We start from the raw sequence: 20,354 nt of genomic DNA, 5'->3' as shown, positions 1-20,354 counted from the left end.
GCCCCCCACAAACCAGCAATAGCAGTTAAAACTTACATAGTGCTAAATGTCCACACATTTTACCCCAATCCTATGATGCTGGTTCTGTTACCATCTCCATTTTACAGATAAGAAAATGGGCACAGAGAGAGGTGAAGTAATTTGCCCAAGGTCACCTAAGAAATAGGTGGAAAAGGCGGGCTCAAATAAAGGTAGTCTGGCGGTAAGCACCATGGTTATAATCACACTATATTCTACGTACTAGGTCAGGAAGAGAAAACAAATGAAACAAATCCTCTATTCAAACAGTATGCATATGGTTCAGCTGGAAAAATTATAGACCAATCACCATCTGGCTGAAACCTTTATTATTTCAGAAAGAAGCATCCTATGTAATTTGAGGTGGTAAGAATAATTTCTTCTGGATTACTGTAATAAATATTTGTCAAAAATACCAGTCATTTCGATAATCATACATACTTGGTTCATTAAGAACTTCCAAAAATAACTCTTTCGTATCAAAACACAAATGTCACAAGAGAGTCAAGTAATAGTTTATGCAGGTGAAGGAAAAGTCTGCTGCGGGAAACTCTAACAAAGCATTTTGCCCATTACAGTTTTGACTGACATAGTTCATGAAGAAAGACTAGCTATGTCCTCCCTTTTTTTTTTTTTTAAGTGCTTAGTCTGAGAGGAACAGAAGAAACCAAGTCCTGGGAGCTTTCATAATCTTATGTGTGAGCCACATAAGGCTTTTCTGATGCCTGAAGTGAGATGGGAAACTCAAGCATGTATTCTATTAATAATATGTCAATAATATCTCAATAAATATGCACAAAAATTCAGCAATTAGGAACACAGTGTTTGTATATTTGAAAATGCAAGAGTTCTCATGCTTTGAATGCTTTATCCTGAGAAGAATTTTAAGGATATTTTGTTCTATAAGGTTCAAAAATAAAACTTACACATACATAACACATATCAGGAACTCTCCATACAATTAACATTCTGGACTGTCCTAGCAATGTCAAACAATGAGAAGCCAAACAAAATTATACGGATGTTGTAAAGATAGCACTGAGAAAGAAAGGAACATCAGGAGAATGAATCACCTGTATTTTTGTTTTATGCTCAATGCTTTTGAAAAGTTCAACAGATCAATGTAAAAACAGCTATGATTTGTTTTTAAATAGCCAAACCCCTCTCAGTAGCTCGGCACCAATTACACAAGTGCTACATATTCAAAGAATGACTGCAGGTGACTCTTTGCTTCTCTCTGGTCCCTTTACCAAACCTCTACTTCACCTATGAGATTATTTGTAATATTTCTGCATTTCAAAAGATACGCAGCAAAACAGAGTTGTCTAGTTTTCAGTCAAATTAATTTTAAAATAGAACAGTTAAATTCTCACAACACAAACTTTAGTTTTCACATTCATTGAAACACTTAAGAATTACTCAAACATGAGCACTAGAAATGTGTGTGCTTATTTGGAAGAGAAATGAATTTATTCTGCAGAAGAAAAAGGAGACTGGAAGCATCACATCACCGGAACAACTGAAACATGGTGACAAGTCTTATCTCCTAAACTTCAGTGAAAGCTGCTTGTACGAACTATTTAATGAATACCTGTTCCTATTAAACAAGCAAGATATCTGATGAATAAAGAAGTCAGAAGCTGAGGCATGTCATTTCTTTCTGTTGCTTCCAGTTGCTAGAATACTGGCAACTCGCATAAATATATTTAATGTATCCATGTAGATTCCCAGCATCCTGGAAAAGCAAATTATGGTCAGTTATAGAGGATGTAATTCTAATAACAATGATAAAAACTATTTCTTTATCTAGACAAGCTATTTCTTAATACTGATTACTTGTCATAGGTATATGAAATGGAAATTAAAAAAAGAAAAGATGTCAACTAAGGAACCCGTGGACTAAAGTCAAGGTTTTCTGGCAGATTAATCTTTGAAATGTTAAAAGGCAATTTAAAAAATCATTATTCTATCCTCTGACATGTTCTTATGAGTGTAGTATCTTGCCAAAAAAAATCCCTGGGGTGATAGACAATGAAATAATCGAGCCAAAACCAAAGAAACACCTTCACAAAAATGTGTTAGACAGAAGTCTAGCATTTTTAAATATAATATATCTCCTCAAGGCAACCCCTCTTCCTACCACCAACCAAAGAAAAGTGTTACAATCTGTGTTAAAGCAGCATTTAAAAAAAAATAAATTACACTGAATTTCAGTTTCAAGGAAAAAAAAATTACTTCAAAAAATGTGACAGACAACATGAAACTCAAGCAAGCTAAAACAACCTATTTTGGTGAAGAGTCCAAGAAAAGGGAAAAGCATTATTATGTAACAGTTGCACCATAAAGCTAATCAACAAAAACAGGTAAATACTGCCTTAACCGAATACCTAAATATTCCCTATAGTCACGATCTAATCAAATGTTCTGTGGATACTTAGCTTACTAACAAGATAAAAAACAGACCAAACAGCAACAGAAATAAATATGATACAATTTGACAAACCTACTGCTGTGGGTTGAATTCAAAAGATACACTGACATCCTAATCCCTCTACCTGTAAAGGTGACCTTATTTGGAAATAGGATGTCTGCAAATGTAAACAAGATGTAAGTTAAGATGAGGTTAATACGGGGCGCCTGGGTGGCTCAGTGGGTTAAGCTGCTGCCTTCGGCTCAGGTCATGATCTCAGGGTCCTGGGATCGAGGCCCGCATCAGGCTCTCTGCTCAGCAGGGAGCTTGCTTCCCCCTCTCTTTCTGCCTGCCTCTCTGCCTACGTGTGATCTCTCTCTCTCTCTCTGTCAAATAAATTAATAAAATCTTAAAAAAAAAATGAGGTTAATACTGCAGTAGGGCGGGCCTCAATCCCAAATGACTGGAGACAGACACATAGGAAGAGTTCTGTGAAGACAGAGGTAGAGACTGGGGAAATGTGTCTACAGGCCAAGGAATATCCAGGGCTGCTGGCCAAAACAAGCAGCTAGGAGAGAGGCATGGCAGTCTCTCAAAAACCTCAGAAGGTATCAATCCTGGTCACACCTTGATTTCACCACTCAGTCTGTAGTCTGTTACAGTAACCACAGGAAACTAAAATAGCCAGAAAATAAAATAGACCATAATACCACAAACGTACTATGTAACAAAGGGAAGACATTAAAGACTACTTACGAATTGATGGGATCGTATTTTTGAATTCCATACGCTGGTATTATTTCTGCACGCTTGATTACTTTCTGTGTATCATGCAGAAGAAACATACTGAAAAGAACTAATCCACCATAAATTGCCACGGAGTACAAAGTGGCACCAGCCACAGTGGTAGGTGGAAGAAACATAGATCCTGGAAGGGGGGAAAAAAAAACCTAGCCTCATTTCTATAATTGATCTAGGATGAATGTTACTTAAGACAAAAACAAGCCAACTTCTTTTGATGTACGGCACAGATAAGAAAAGGATTGACTATTCGCACTATATAATTTCATGCATATTCAATTCCAAATCCATTATACTCATTCCTGCAGCAGGTCACTTGCTCACATTACAGAAAGGCTCTTGATCAAGAGTAATTTTCATGTTCTTCAGACCAACTTTTCCATTTTAGATGTATTCAGTAAAACAAAAAATAATAGTTTACCATGATGCCAAACAGGAAAATACATTCTAATCAGTGTCTCCCTTTTAAACTTTTAAAAGTGACTCTTAATAAATTCCCTCCATTAGGATAACTGAGTACCAACAATGATTTTAGGATACCAAGAGTCTCAAAACACAGCCGCTTACCCAGTGAGGATACGAAGACGAGACCGAGGCCCACTCCCAGAGGTGCTCCCATGTTCAGAAACTTCTCACTGGGTGCACACATGGCCACAGTGGAGAGGCCTCCCACAATGCCTGCTGTATACCACGCAGCTCTGATGAGAAGAGGCCCCCCTAATATCGTCAGTGGAGCCACCACTGCACCCATTATACCTGGAGAAACAGCAAGCAGCTTTTACTAAATGACAACCAAAAAAAAAAAAAAAAAAAAAGCCACTTTTAAGTGAGTATCATACACCTCATTGTTAAACAACAGGACTACGAAGTCTCTCCCTTATCTAGGTCATACTACCCCTGAATCCCACAACCCAAACTTGCGGCTATCCAAATTCGAAATCACAATAACACTGTTCTTTTTTTTTTTTCCCCCCTCCCTTAAGGATTTTATTTATTTGAGAGAGAGAGAAGGAAAGAGAATGAGACAGAGAACACAAGAGGAAAGAGGTCAGTGGGAGAAACAGACTTCCTGTTGAGCAGGGAGACAGATGTGGGACTCAATCCCAGAACTCCAGGATCATGACCTGAGCTGAAGGCAGTCGCCCAACTAACCAAGGCACCTAGATGCCCCAATAACACTATTCTTAAACTGTCTCAACTCAAGAGTACAAACACTAATTTAGATTTTTAAGTAACTTTATCAAATTCTTTATATGTCATTACCTGGATGTGAGCCTACTGGTATTCTATGCAACAACGATCATTATGTATGAGAATTGAGATTAAACGCCTTGATATGAGTAACTGAAGGTCTTGGCTCCTGCCAAGAGGGAACAAGGTAAAGCGAGAGAATGTTACAGGATGCTAATCCTAAAATGCAGGAACTTCAAGGACAGGCACTGCTGTTTCCTTGTGGAATAGGGAATATCATCTCAGCTTCTGAATAGTAATTTTAGTTGTCAGATATTTAGAAACAAGTTCAGAAAAATTACAGCAAAAGGTATCAAAAATTAGCAAACAGAACTCCCTAATTAAAAAAAAATTAATCTTAGACAAGGCATTATTTCAGTGGTAAGTAGAGCAAGTTACCCATCCTCTTAAACATTAAATGTCCATAGTTTAACTCATGGACTAGGCACGGCTATTGCCATGTATAATGTCAACACCAGTATCTCTTTTGTGAGAGTAACATTTCTAGATTGAGTAGGAAGATATAACTCATGATAATAAATAATTAAAAATATATTTTGCTGTAAGAAAGACACTGGATAAATATTCCTCTAGGAATCTTTACATTTCTATTAGGAATCCCAACAGAGGTGTAGAGGGGTGGGTGGGTGGGGTGTGTGTGTGTGTGTGTGTGTGTGTATATGTTTTTAATTTTCTTGGTTACTCTACTGTGTTTCTTTTTTCTAATTTTTAAAATTTTTAATAAACAGATTAATGTATTTTTATCTCCAGGGGTACAGGTCTGTGAATCGCCAGGTTTATACACTTCACAGCACTCACCATAGCACATACCCTCCCCAATGTCCATAACCCCACCCCGCTCTCCCTACCCCCCTCCCCCCAGCAACCCTCAGTTTGTTTTGTGACATTAAGAGTCACTTATGGTTAGTCTCCCTCCCAATCCCTTCTTGTTTCATTTATTCTTCTCCTACCCACTTAACCTGCCATGTTGCACCTCCACTTCCTCATATCAGGGAGATCATATGATAGTTGTCTTTCTCCGACTGACTTATTTCGCTAAGCATGATACCCTCTAGTTCCATCCACATTGTTGCAAATGGCAAGATCTCATTTCTTTTGATGGCTGCATAGTATTCCATTGTGTATAAGGAATCCCAACAGTTTTACAACAGGCAGCAAAATTTTTAGCAAAAAAATGTATTTTTTTTTAAAAAGTTTTATTTGACAGAGGGAGAAAGATCACAAGTAGGCAAACAGGCAGGCAGAGAGAGAGGGGGGAAGCAGGCTCCCTGCTGAGCAGAGAGCCTGATGTGGAGCTTGATCCCAGGACTCTTGAGATCATGACCTGAGCTGAAGGCAGAGGCTTAACCCACTGAGCCAACCAGGTGCCCCCAAAATGTATTTTTTTGCAGAAGCCAAGAAAAACCTTTATTCTCCATCAGGCTCCCAACTTTACTTACCCCAGGTAACTCCCTGTCCTGAAATTTGGATTAAGCCACAGGAAGAGGATGAAAGAGTGTCCTTCTTCCTCCTTTCTCTATACTGATGTGCCAGCTAATTTCTCCAGCTTCCCTTGACCCCATTAGCCACCAATGGCGGGGGTAGGACACAGAGCTGGTACCAGGGAGCAAGGATGAGTGAGGCCCTGTCTTCCTCATGGCCCTTTCATAGCATCCCCTCCCACCCCATGGTCCTCCCCTGGCTCTCCAGGGTCTAGCTTGGTGGTCCTGTTTTCCATGGTCTGTCCCTCCCGTGGTCCTCTCCTGTGTAGGCTGACCCTGTCGAACAATTTCCCAGTTGGCCTTGACAACTATGGTACAATCCTCTTTCCGTTCTTCATGGCTAGGTTCACTGGAGATTCTATCTCTGGAGCTTTTATCACTGGGGGTCTGGCCCTTGGGTGGCTTAATCTTCCAAAGATCCTGGCCACCATGCTCTGCCAAGGTCTCATCCTAGACGCCACAGTCCTCTGAGAGGTCCAACTCTCGTGGCCTAACCCTTTGGCAATCAGGCTTGTGTGTTCTGGCCCTCTGGGAGACCTGTCCTCACAGAATGTGGGCACCTGAGTCCTGGCCTTTTCACAACAGTAGCCCCTGAGTTAGAGGCCTTTGTGGGGGGTAGTCTGGTCCTCCAGGACTTTGTCAGCTGCAGGAAGGTCCCTCCAAAGGTCTGTTCCGCACCATCTGGCTCTTTGGTGAGCCTATTCTCTAAGGCTAGTTTTCTGATGGTGTAGGCAGCTGTAGTCCAGCTGTCCTGCACCTTTAGCAAAACTTTTAGGGAGGCTGTCAGAGATCTTTCAATGATATTTTCTCATAAAAATCTTAAATGGTAATAGATGTTTGCCACTTAAGGACATATCAGTTACAGAACAAGGATAGCTCAATATTATTGTGAATCAAACTGGCATTCATCCAACTGGTACAGCCAGTATGGAAAAGTATGGGGATTCCTTAAAAAATTAAAACTATAACTACCATATCATTCAATAATCCCACTTCTGGGCTTTTAACCAAAAGAACTGAAATCAGGATGTCACAGAGGTGACTGTGCCCCCATGTTCACTGCAGCACTGTTCACAATCTCCAAGATACAAAGATCAAATTGTCCTTTAATGGGTGAATTGATAAAGATGATGTGGTATATATATAAAACAGAGTAATATTCAGATATAAAAAAATAAACTCTCGCCATTTTTGACAACATGAATGGACCCTGAAGGCATTACACTAAGTGAAATATGAGAAAAAGGGGCATCTGGGTGGCTCAGAGGGTTAAAGACTGCCTTCGGCTTAGGTCATGATCCCAGGGTCCTGAGATCAAGCCCTGCATTGGGCTCTCTGTTCGACAGGGAGCCTGCTCCCCTCCCTCTCTCTTTGCCTGCCTCTCTGTCAAATAAATAAATAAATAATCTTAAAAAAAGAAAAAAAAAAAAAGAGAGATATGAGAAAGACAAACAGCACATGATCTCAATTGTATTAGGAAACCTAAAAAAAGTCAAATTCAGAGGAACAGAGAAGAGTGGTGGTTACCAGGGGTAGAAATGTGGGGGAAATGAGGAGATAACTGGTCAAAGGGTATAAATTTCCAATTATAAGATGAACAAATTTGAAGCCCTAACATACATCATGGTGATTACAGCTAATCCTATATCATATACTTGAATGTTGTCAACAGAATACATTTTACATGTTCTCACCACAAAAAATAGTAAATGTGGAATGGAGTGTTAGCTAATGCTATGGTGGTAATCATTTTGCAATATATAAATGTATTTTTTTTTAAAAAGATTTTATTTATTTATTTGACAGACAGAGATCACAAGTAGGCAGAGAGGCAGGCAGAGAGAGAGAGGAGGAAGCAGGCTCCCTGCCAAGCAGAGAGCCCAATGTGGGGCTCGATCCCAGGGCCCTGGGATCACGACCTGAGCCGAAGGCAGAGGCTTTAACCCACTGAGCCACCCAGGTGCCCCACAATATATAAATGTATTAAATCAACCAGTTACACATCTTAAAATTTATAGGGTGTTATGTGTCAATTATATCCTAATAAAGCTGGGAGGAAAAACATAATTAGAATAGTTTTTCCAATGATCATTTCAGTAATCCCTACATAGTATCACTTAATCCTGAGTAAGACCACAGCTGTGTTAACACAATGCTAAACATCTGGGTAAAAAATGAAAATGGAATGCACTGGGAAGTTAATACTCGTCAAAAGCCAACTCTGATGTCCCTTTAATATTGTGAGGGACTGCCTTTGGGTCATCCAAACTCCCTGCAAGTCTCATCTCAATCATACCAGTGAAAGAAAGAGTAGAGGAGAGAGGGCTGGACTTGAAGAAGTAAGTGTGTCAGTTTTGACTGTGGCACCTGCCACTGTGACCTCACATAGCCTCTATTTCCTCATCCGTGAAATGGAAATGCGAATGCCTGCCTGCATGGCTTAAGATACAGATGAAATGTAAAGCAAAAACTGGCATTCATGCTGTACAGGGAAAGGTCACCATAGCAAGCCCAAGGTCATCTTTAAAAAGACTTGCTTGGGCGCCTGGGTGGCTCAGTGGGTTAAGCCGCTGCCTTTGGCTCAGGTCATGATCTCAGGGTCCTGGGATTGAGTCCCGCATGGGGGGGGGGTCTCTGCTCAGCAGGGAGCCTGCCTCCTCCTCCTCCTCTCTGTCTGCCTCTCTGCCTACTTGTGATCTCTCTCTGTCAAATAAATAAATAAATAAATCTTAAAAAAAAAAAAAAAAAAAGACTTTCTTGCAGGGCTGGTCCTTGGCTACTTAAGAACTTGGCACATGAAGCACTCTGTAACTGACAGGGTTAGACTACTTGTGAAAACAATGTGAGTTATGCTGAAAGCCTGCTTTCCTTCTGGAAATCTGTATCTTGGTAGTTACTAGGAAGGTACTTCTATGATTAGCCCTTAATAAAAACCCTCAGCCCTCAGGCTTCAAGTCTCTAATGGGCTTCCATCTCACTGTACTTTTCACTTCCTTGCTAAGTCCCCTCAAAGAAAGCAGGGAGCACTGAAAGCCTGTGGAGAATTTCTCCAGACTCTACCTGTACTTTTTCCCCTTGCAGATGCTATCATGTGTTCTTTTACTGTAATAAACTTTAGCTCTGAGTACAAGTATATGCTTCTTCTAAAAAAAAAAAAAACCCTAAATGAATGAATGGGTGGTCTTGGGGGCCCCCTCCAACACATAAAATACTTTGAGCCCAGTAGTTTATAGCACATTAAAGGAGTTTTCTAAGCAACCCAGAGAGCCCTTATTCTAAACTCAAACTACACAGCTATTTTAATTTAATTCAATAAGCCGCGAAGTATTTAATACTTATCAGAGATAAAAACACTGAACTTGTCCTCTCAAGGAGAACAGTGTCTAAAATGGGAAATAGGTGCAGAACTCCATTCTCTGGGTAATATACTAATGCTAAACTCACATGGTGAGGATTTTGGTGTTTTAATGCAAGAATACACATACCTGAGAGAAAAAAGTTTTGTACACTACTATGGTATGTAGTTGTTCTAAAGCAAAATAATCCTTAAGTATTTACAGATAGCACTCAGATACTACATTTCATAGAAGTACATGTATCTTGAGTAATTTTTTTTCCTTAAAAGCAGGTTATTGGTACTAGAAGACAATGGACCACCTCCCTCAATCACAAGGATTTTATCTGGTAAAGCTCCCTGGAGAGTACCTACAGTTGAATAACCTCAGACCTTAACAGAAGAGACTTTCAAAACTGAGGCTGTCAAGTCATGCTGTCTCATATTTACCAAAACAAAGACAGCACGGGAAGAATATAAATGACACAGTTCACGCCAGAAATTTTTCATACTGGATGCCAAATACCTAATTTCCATTTTCTGACCCAGGTTAGAAACATTTCAGTCTGTCTCCCTGTAAGTTTCAGGAAAATGCTTATAAAATTTGTCTTGTTTTATTTAAGTGAATAAACGAATAAAAAGCAGAAACAGATCCATAAAGACAGAGAGCAAACTGATGGTTGCCCGAGGGGAAGTGGCAGGGTATGCAAAATGGGTGAAGGGGAGTGGGAGATACAAGCTTCCAGTTACGCAATCAAGTCACAGGAGCAAAAGACACAGCGCAGGAACACAATCAGTGATACTGCAATAGTGCTGTGTGGTGACAGATGGTAGCTACTTGTGGGGAGTATAGCAAAACATACAGAGAAACTCAATCACTATGCTGTATACCTGCAGCTACTGTAACATTGTGTCAGCTATACTCAAATAAAAAAAAAAAAAACTGGAAAAAAACAAAATATGTCTCGTTTTGTGGTAAAGAACATGTACCTAAGTACTTTTGTTTCTGGGTCTAGCTGCCTCTGTTCAACCCACAGGCAGACTCTCCTGGGATAACTAAGAAGGAAAACACTTTATCTAAAGTATTTGTGTCTCCACAATTAAGGGAGGTATCACAACATACACCTACAAAAGGATATTAAAACTGTCCTACAATACCAAAGGTGGGTAGCCTTCGCCCTGTCTACAGTAACTTTCTGCTAAACCTATCTAAGTAATGACTGAGCTAACCATATCAGACACAAACGTGCATTTCCAATGATCTTTTTTACTGGGTTCTTTCTTCCAATGCTCCACTGCAAAACCCTCTACTCCTATTCTTTCATGTGTCTTACCTCCTCCTTTTCTTCTCCACCCTCATTTAAAAAATTTTCTAAAAATACTTAAGAACAATTCTCAGGTAATGTGTACCAGGTCTGAAACCCTCCCAGAAGCACACAAAATACATAAAGGAAATCTCTGCATATATACTAGACTGCCACAGGAGGCCAAATGTAATACTGGGGATGCCAATGGTCTAAGCAGCAGAATCATTAACTTTTCAGAGAAGATGTCTGGCAATAAATAACCACTAGTAAGTACAAAAGAACTATTAAGTGTTTTCTAAACACAAGGTTTTATTAAATTATACACAAGTCATTTACAGTTGTGAAGAGCCACCAAAAAAAGAAGAAAAAAAAAAAAGTAATGAAGGTTGCTAAGTAGAAAATTAAAATTAGAACATACCAGAATGCAGTAGCCAAGCAAGATGCTTTGGGCCTGGGCTCTGGTCATATGGTATTGATTGTACCATCATTCCAGCTCCAATCATGGCTGCAAAGGTTGCACCAATCGTCTAAAAGACACATTACTACTGAGAAAAATCAATCTTTATACAACAACCAAGTAGAAGCCTACAAGTTCCAAGTTCTGCTAGTCCCTCCAAAACACCCCACTTAAAGGATAGTGAATGGATCCAAGCAGGAGGCAAGAGTGCCCCCTACTGTCACACAAAGTTTTGCAGACACCTTCAAGTGAGTTGAGCTTTGACAGATACCATCTTTTTAAAATTTTATTTTTGCTAGACAGAGAGGTCTAACAAAACCTCTTTAAGGATCCCAAAATAGAGGTGCCTGGGTGGCTCAGTTGGTTAAGCATCGGACTCTTGGTTTTGGCTCAGGTCATGATCTCAGGGTCATGAGATGGAGCCCATGTCTGGCTCTGAGCTCAGCATGGAGTCAGCTTTGGATTCTCTCTCTCTGCCCCAACTACCCCACTACTCCCAGCCCCCCCCCCCCCCGCTTCCTCAGGCACACATGCTCCATCACACTTATTCTCTCAATAAATAAATCTTGAGAGTGCCTGAGTGGCTCAGCTGGTTAAGCATCTGGTTTCAGCTCAGGTCATGATTTCACGTCCTGGGATTGAGTCCCACATCCTGCTCTCTGCTCAGCAGTGAGTCTGCTTGTCCCTTTGCCCCCCACCCCCAACATTCATTCTCTCTCAAATAAAATCTTTAAATAAATAAATCTTAAAAAATAAGAATTCCAAAATAATTTTTTTGTATAGCACAGACAGCATTTTAAAAAATTAATCATGATATACCAATTAGAACATATACATAATAGTGCATTGTCTTGAATTCCATCATATGCTAAATAAAAACCTAAAAAACTGAAGCACATGGAAAATAGAGGAGAGAGGTAAGATTCTACTTATTTATTCTCTTAGTTTTCTGGCTGACTTGGGTCTTCCATCCCTTTTCTTTGCCTTAGATTGCCATATTGGTTTTCACACTTAAATATTGCTTGTGCATATAATAGAAAAAGATGATACTGAACCTTTAAAAAACATGAAGCAGGAACTGCACACCTGCAGCTCTTGGATAAAATGGCAGATATTTTGTAGCCCAACTATTCAAAGATCAATTTATTTCCTCTGCATTACCTGTCTGACCCACGGCATGAGAATGTTCAACCACTGATGTAAAGTACAGCTGTTTTTTCTCCCATTAATATAAATAAGCACACTGGGTTCTACTTAATCATTTTTTAATGGAGAGATAATTGCTAAAAACAACTTCATACATTTCTTCATACTTCATTCAAATGTAAGGCATTTTCAGGATATTTACAATTATATATTTTTTTTCTTTAAGGTCCTTCATGTTCATGACCCAACTGCATTTTTTGCTTTTTATCTTCCTATATTCTATACACTCCAGCTACATGAAATGGTGGAGATGCAAATAGATCTTTAATTCTATTCATTTTGCCTAAGAAATCCTCTTTTCTATCTGGCTGACTTATCCAAGGGTTACCTTCTCGGATGGGAAGTTTTTCTGGGAGGGACACTGACTGCCACAAGCCTCTTCTCTGTTCCAAAATCACTTGGTACTAACTTTGACCTTATTTGTATGTCTGTCACCCCTCAAAAGCTTCATCTTCATCTCTGTAGCAGCTGCCTGGCTTTCCAAACTATTTTATTTAAGTAGCCCTAACAGCAGGTGAGAGTCATCTTCTGCCCACAGGAAGCTGAGAATATGGCCCAAGCACAAAACTTCTTTGAAGTCTTACTTCAGGGGCTGAACTCTTCTGTATATTTTAATTTTTCTCTTGCAGCCATGGTGTTTTGTTAAAAAGCCCTGTTTTATATTATATAACTATAATATATAATATTATATATTATATAATATTTTATATTATCTACCTGATAATACCTATCTCCTGGTGAGAATGCACCATGCTTATTCTGTGCCCTCATGAACTTCTGGGTTAGGAAATTCATAACACCCATCTGAATTATACTTAGTGTCCAAATGGCCACGCTATCCTAAATGGTTCTCCTTTGGAAAGTGCAGTGGAAATATGGTTTTGGAAGATGGATGGAAGTTAGTTAGATCTGGCTAGTGAGGGGAAATCTGTATGATACAAACTCTCCCCTCCCCCAGTCCCTTCTAGTCTCAAATTCATAGTTCACATTCTTACAATTCTTGATTTCAGATTTTACAAAGCCGTAGTTGGTATACTCACTTCTCGTGTCTTCCATTTGAGTTCTTAAATAAAAAATTTTTTTGCTGTTTCAGTATTTGCCCTGGCCTCTGACTACTTGGGTACTCTCCTCAGTGTGGCAATTGAACATTGTCTTCCTAATTGTCTTCTTCACACTCTAGACCTCAAATACTCCAACTTCACTCTTGACACTACTATGAAGCCAGTTTTACCTCATTTTTTTTTTTTTTTAAGGTTTTATTTATTTGAGAGAGAGTGAGCAAGTGAGACAGAGAGCGAGCAAGAAGCCGACTTCCCACTGAGCAGGGAGGTCAATGCGGGGCTGAATCCCAGGACCCTCAGATCATGTGTGAACCCAGTTTTAATGACTACCTCTTCTCCTCTGCTCAAGTTGTTCTGCAAATCTTGACTACCTTTGTCCTCTCCTGCAATAAAAAATGCCAACCTCCAACAGTTCTGATGCAATAATGTCTCTTGCATAGAACGTCACTACTAGATTAAGACAAAAACAGTCTTTCAACTTGTTTTACCTTTTCTAATTCCTATTGCGCATCCTTTACCACTTACTCAAGCTCATTTCTTCAACCAGACAATAGAAAAGTAGCTATCACTTTTGAATTTTTTTTTTTATCTTGCGAAATAACAAAAGCTCAAGACACACAGAATCTAAAACCTTACACAGGGTCAAGAGAGTTCAGAGTGTTAGCAACAAACATTTTCCACTGATGATTTTGCATTTATTGCCGGCCTCCCCCACCTCCCATTAACCAAACTCTATAAAACACAGGCTGTCTGATCTCTGCTCCCAGGTGAGTTGGATATTCCTTGTAAAGTTTGATTTTCAACCCCTTTGCCACTATTTGAATACAATACTCAACAAAGAATCATCTGTGATTTACCTCAGAATATAATTTCTACTTTGTCTCAGTTGCCTTATTAATTCATAGATCTGAACAACTGTTCAATATAGTAAGGGATTCCCTTCCATTTAATACCCCCCCAATATTTTTGGTTTAATCATTTGATAATTAGTGAAAAAGGAAAACAAATCTGACTTACCACCCAAGAGCCTCTCATCATGAAGTTCATGAGAACAGGAGTTCTGCTCACTGCCAGGGCGGACAAAGCTGTTAAACCAATACTTCCTGCTAAATACATATAGGTAGAATGAATTCTATCCTTCACATACTGAGGCCAAATTCTGTAAGAAACACAACATGATTAATTTACAGAAATATGGATATAAGTTTTGGTTAAATCATTCACATCTGGGAAACTTTGGGAAATACCAATTTATTCCTCTAGTCTTATTTATTATGGAAATGACGGATATATTGGAGTTATAAAATTAAATGATACAAAACATAAGTGCTTGGCACATATACAAAGCAACACTGCTTAAACACATATAACCTTAGCAAAAGACTTAAGTTTGAACAGATGCTAAGAGATTTTTTTTATGCAAGTGTATTTCTATAGTTAGAAATTTAGGTATAAAACATTCCAAAAGTGGCAAAAGAGACAGATGAAAACAAAACTGGAGCCTTGAAGATAGGAAATGTTTGGGAATGATTTACTTACACAGCTTTTTCAATAGCCCCGATCTCATTAGACATTCCCAAGCCATAGTAACACAATGCTCCAAGACCAACAGCAGCCCCTCCGGCAATAAACCATCTTCCCATCTGATCAACTGCAGAACACAGGGGGAAATGCATATTAATACAGTCATGTCTTGACTAAATTAAACATGCTAACGGTAAGCCCTTTCTAATATTTGTATGGGGAAAATCTATATACCACAGTCCTTTGTAACAGCCATAATTAGAACATATGCAGATATAAGTGGCTTCAAAATTAGGGGACCAGTAAAAAAGGGCACTGCTAAAACATAGGTGTAATAATACAAAAAGGACCAGAATTGATTAGCCTCTAATTTCACTCTGAAGAAATTTAAGGAGGCAGTGTATCTGCAGACATGGGGATACTTCTCTAATACATACTATTTCATTCATAAGAATCTGGATTATGTCCTCATGCTCTTAGAAAGAAAAAGATGAGAAAGAAATGTTAACAGTTATACCAGTGTATAAAATGCCATTAACTGTCAAATAAATAAAATCTTAAAAAAAAAAAATAAAGTGCCATTAACAAAGATGATGCTTGATGTAGACAAAGAACAAAAGGAACCAAGGATGTAATCAGTGTTTATGTAGCACAATCAAGGGAGAGGGTGCCCTGAAGAAGCGCAGGTGAAACAAACAACTGGCCAACCCTTACCTGGCTGCACCTCACTCCTTTTAGTTTGAATCTGTTCACTCAGAGTACTACTAAGCTATAGTTTATGATTCATGTAATTTGTTTTTTAGGGCAAACTTATTAATCAGGAAGAACTGTCCAGATGGATACAGATTACAGCTCTTTCCCATTATATTGACACTTTGTAAGGTCGTTAGCCAGCAAGTGTTCTATGAATAGATTTGGGTAGATTAACAATCTAAACTTGCAAAGATGAAATTCAAACAAACTTCATTAAGGTATTGTTTCCAGGGAGGCCATATATGAACAACCAATTATGAGGACTCTTATTGAAGAGCTAGGCTTTTATTAATATCCGTTTTAGTGATTTTTCTCCTAAAACATTCATAATTACATGCTTGAATTAAGAGTTCATGTAACTTCAACTGAACTTCCTTAACAGATTGTATTTTTTATATCATGGCATATTAACTATTAATCCTTTTTTTTCCTTTAATGGTAAAAGTAAAATTTTCTTTAGAAGAAATATGATTGGGAATCAATGAAACCAGTGTGAAGTATCAACCTTTTCTGGATCATGAGTTCCTGAAGAATGACTGTCTTTCTTCCCAGAAAACAGTCACATACATAAGTTTACACACATTTTTAGAAGGCTGTTCATGGACTTCTTAATACATTTTCACATACTCTAGTTCAAAAACTGAAGACTACTGCCTACTTTTAAATATTTTTTCCACTGATGGTTCCATTGCTGCCTCCTTAATTTCTTGACCAGTTTTCCCGCGCCGGATCCCAACTCTTGTCTTGGTGGCATATTGCTGATATACATGAAAACAAAGACAATTGACACATAAAGCAAAACAGAATGTTATTAATAGAAGATAATTATATCTCATTATACTAGAAAACTCTATATAACTTGGTACTTTCTATGTATGTAGTTTCATTATAAAGGTCTGTTAGCCAATCTAAAAAATTAAATGCAGACCCTACCTACCTATGGTCTATCTTTGAAATGATTCACTTAAAGTCTTAGTTTACAACTTAACTTCTTAAAGTTTCAATAATAATTACTTCATAAACTACAGGCTTATATCTCCAGAATCATATTTTAAACACTAGCTTTTAAAAAACATTCATGCAGGGGCACCTGGGTGGCTCAGTGGGTTAAGCCTCTGCCTTCAGCTCAGGTCATGATCCCAGATTCCTGGGATCGAGCCCCGCATCGGGCTCTCTGCTCACCAGGGAGCCTGTTTCCCCCTCTCTTCTCTCTGCCTGCCTCTCTGCCTACTTGTGATCTCTCTCTGTGTTGAATAAACAAATAAAATATTAAAAAAATTTTAAAAAACATTCATACATTAAGTATTGGCTACCTTTTTTTTTCCACCTGGGAAATGGGCTCAAGAAAATTACCTTTCCTTAACATAAAGTCAAAGGGACGGATGATTATTACTTTTTTTTAGCTCTTTTTCAACAGCAGAACAGTTAATTCAAGAGGAAAACAGTTTTCTCTTTTAGCTTATATATATTTCCTTATCTACCTCATATTTCAAAATTTATACTTCTAATCTGAATTCTGGAGAAATCTATTAGAAAAGAAAAAGAAAATCTCTAACCTGATGGATTTTACCACTCTTTAATCAAGAGCTGAAATGACATTATTAATAAGCTACTGATGAAATGTTAATATTCCTGTGTTCTTAAGCTTTTGACTATAGACTCCAAGATCTCCTTGTTGTACATACAGCTCTCAATCTCACACAATCACTGTAAATTCTCAGAATGAAACTCTAAGAGCTGTAGGTAAAGAGAAAGCTATAGCAGCTCTTTCTGTCTTATGTGATAAGGAGGAACACAATGACACAAAACTAATGGGGAGTAAGAGCTGATGTGGGACTATTATCATGGCTAAGTGTTTCAGTAAATCACTAATGGTAGAACAGGGAGCTTCATACAGTTTAAAAAAAAAAAAAAGAAAAAAAAGGAAAGAGTCCCCGTGCACTAAGAGATGGACATAATATTAAGATATCAGATTATCTTTACCCGGCTGGGTGTTAAAAGCCATTGATTCTTCGTGATGGAATTCTTCACAATAGGCGAGGCCTTGGTGAAAGCTGGTTGGAAGACCCTGGAAGGGAGTGTCCGGAGACACACAAATCTTGCGGCCAGCATGGTGGTGCACCAGGTTTACCAAGCAGATCTGAAATGCTAGTTTGAGACACAAACAAAAAATAACATATTAACCAACTAAGGGAATGGCACAGAAAAGATGCAGAGACACAGAAGGGCTGGTCAATCATGTTTTAGTAGAAAAATGGAGTAGGGACCTTTTAAAATTTAATGATGAATTGTCGGCTTATTCCTTGTTATTTCACAATTGGGTTCCCACAGAACCCAATTTGGGATGATCACCAAAACAGAATTAAATCCCAGCTTGAACAGTATGGTGTATGACTTGTCTGTGCAGATGTTAGTATCTTACTACGACTGCAGTGTGTGTGATGGCTTTTATAACTGTGGTTTTAAGCATTCAATGGGCAAATTTAAAACAAGACTGTATAACTTTTGAGCAGAAGAAAAATGTCATCCAAGGAAGAGATTAGTAACTCTTCAAGGTCATGCTGCACTGTAAGGTTTCACAACATCAACAGCAATCAGACATTTAAATTTCTGCTAAACATGCCAAATATTACTTCCCTTCAAAATGTGATAAAAATAGTCAAAGCACTGAAACCACCTGGGATGCATCTTAAAATTTAGACGCTGGGTCTTAACTCTGGTCCTAATGATTTAACCTCTAGGAACGGGACCCACGAATGTTTTACCTAGCATTCCCCCAAAGCTAAGAATCTTTGCTAAAAAATACCTAACCCAGCGAACTTCCAGCTCTGCCACTGAATCTATACCGGGTGTGCAACACTGAGAAAGTACCGAGACCTTCTACAACTTTCACGCCATTACATCATCTCAGCCTGTGGCGGTTTACCTCCTTCGGTAGTTAACACACTGACCCGGAACGAGGCGTCGTTGGGTGGCCTGCATGTCGCGCAACCGAACGAAATGGAAATCTGCCCAAAGTGGCCTCGTGAGTGTCTGCCCTCCGAGATACAGGGGCGTTAGCTATAAAACGGATGAAGTATGACCGAGCCCAGACGCCTGGTCCCCCGAGAAAGTTCACCCAGCTCTCCAGATTCGGTTGAGAACTCGGCAGCAAGCCTCCGGTCTCCCAAAGTCAACGCATAACCCTACAACACCCTCGCCTCTAACACCCCCACTCCCGCACTCCCTTATCTGAAAGGGCGGCCCAGGCGCTGGGTGATTCAGCACCTCTGCCCGAGGGAGAAGAGGGCAGCGGGGACGAGCCCCTGCCCGCCAGCCCAGGCCCCGCCGCCGCCGCCGCCCCCTTTCACCCGGTCACCCGCAGAACGATGACCCTAACGAGCCGCCAAGCCGTGGCACCGCCAAGCTGTGACGCATCCAGCAGCGACGCCGCCTTCAGCCCATCTCAGATGCACCCAACGGCCCCACGGAGCCGATCGTCAGGGCAGCGGATCTCCGGTGCTAGCAGGCCCGGAGTAGCCATACCTCAGTCCCCGGTCACCTCAACCGCACAATTACCCTTCCGGGCCGGCGAAACGCAAACGCGCACACCTCTCTGGACCTCCGCCCGCTCCTTACTGCCTCTGCGCGCGCAGTTTCCCCTACTCACTGAGTGACGCAACATCCGGAAAATCGCCAAACACTAGGGTCACCCAATCATGAGCAGATCTCTGACGGAAGGGCTGGTACAGTAGGCAGGTGGGGTTCCGGGCCAGAGGGAAGCGTCATAGTCGGAGTCCATTTTGGGTGTGGGCAGCGAAGGCATTTCAGCCATGTTAGCTATGGGTAGCGGGGCTAGTCGTCTTTTTTGTCTGAACAGTTTCACTAGCGGCACTTAACAAAAACGTAAAAATTGAAAAAGAATATTAAATGTGTGAGAACTAAAATTTTTTCCGTTGCCCCTTTACTTTCCTCATGTTGCTTTTTTTTCTCCTTTTGCGAGATGGAGAGTGTGCCAAACGTGGTAGTTTCAGAGTAGAGCCAGTCCGTTTCTTGGGTCTGACGCGTAACGTGAAATCTAGGAAGGGGTCTAAATCACACAAGGTCACCGGCCGGATTTTAGTAGGTTTCCTCCCCGTTGCTCTGATCTTCCACGAAACATTTTCAGGCTTCGGTGTGTACTTGTATTACAAGCATGATACAACAGTTTCTGCTTCTTACTTTGTCCTGAGGACTGTGAAGATGTTTTCATTACAAATAATTTATAAAGTGAAAAGCCATGTCTCGGCTACACGACAGAGATTTTGTTTTGTTTTTTTCTTTCACTATCTTTTATCCATTATACAAATATTTGCTGAGTCGCACTTTGTACCAAACACTGAACTAGGGATGTATACAAATGAATAAAACACAACCAATACTGTTGTTTGGACAAAACAAAGTCCTTGCCCTTACTGTGTTGACTTTCTGGTGGAGACAAAAAATAGACAAAACGTTTGGTGGTGATAAGTACCATGGAGAAAAATAAAGCCGCATAAAGCCTTAGAGGGATGCTATTTTAGATAAAATGATTAACAACATGTAAAATTCATGAGCCTTATCTCCTCAGTTATTGCTAATTGTGATTTATGATAATCCTCTAACCATGTAAATCTTGACAAACATAAAGGTTTACATTTTATGTGGATAATAAAACAGTTTGGCAGCTCACAATTTTTATTTCTTTACTTGAAAATGGCAGGAAAACACTGTAGAGAAGCTGTCACTTAAGA

At 39.6% G+C, this 20,354-nt stretch overlaps 1 protein-coding gene across 1 annotated transcript; it reads right to left on the bottom strand.

Moving 5' to 3' along the window:
- Nucleotides 1-330: 330 nt before the first annotated feature.
- Nucleotides 331-19,257, bottom strand: GHITM (growth hormone inducible transmembrane protein). Its single transcript, XM_044239958.1, has 9 exons — nt 19,129-19,257; nt 17,587-17,751; nt 16,262-16,361; nt 14,866-14,977; nt 14,344-14,485; nt 11,021-11,129; nt 3,797-3,985; nt 3,185-3,356; nt 331-1,753 (listed from the first exon to the last, which is right to left on the bottom strand). The coding sequence occupies exons 2-9, from the start codon at nt 17,713-17,715 to the stop codon at nt 1,669-1,671; spliced, it is 1,038 nt and encodes a 345-aa protein (XP_044095893.1). The 5' UTR covers nt 17,716-17,751; nt 19,129-19,257; the 3' UTR covers nt 331-1,668.
- Between the last annotated feature and the right edge of the window lie 1,097 nt (nt 19,258-20,354).

Source organism: Neovison vison, chromosome 2 (assembly GCF_020171115.1).
Source record: "Neovison vison isolate M4711 chromosome 2, ASM_NN_V1, whole genome shotgun sequence".
Taxonomy (NCBI): domain Eukaryota; kingdom Metazoa; phylum Chordata; class Mammalia; order Carnivora; family Mustelidae; genus Neogale; species Neogale vison.
This window is presented reverse-complemented; position numbering and strand designations above follow the sequence as displayed.

Excerpts from the sequence above, each read along its gene's own strand:
- GHITM (XM_044239958.1), bottom strand. The coding sequence starts at position 17,715 with ATGCTGGCCGCAAGATTTGTGTGTCTCCGGACACTCCCTTCCAGGGTC. Across the intron at positions 14,978-16,261 it reads AGTGGAAAAAATATTTAAAA|TTGATCAGATGGGAAGATGG; the intron begins GTAGGCAGTAGT and ends TGTGTTCTGCAG. Across the intron at positions 3,986-11,020 it reads TGCTTGGCTACTGCATTCTG|GTATAATGGGTGCAGTGGTG; the intron begins GTATGTTCTAAT and ends CTGTTTCTCCAG.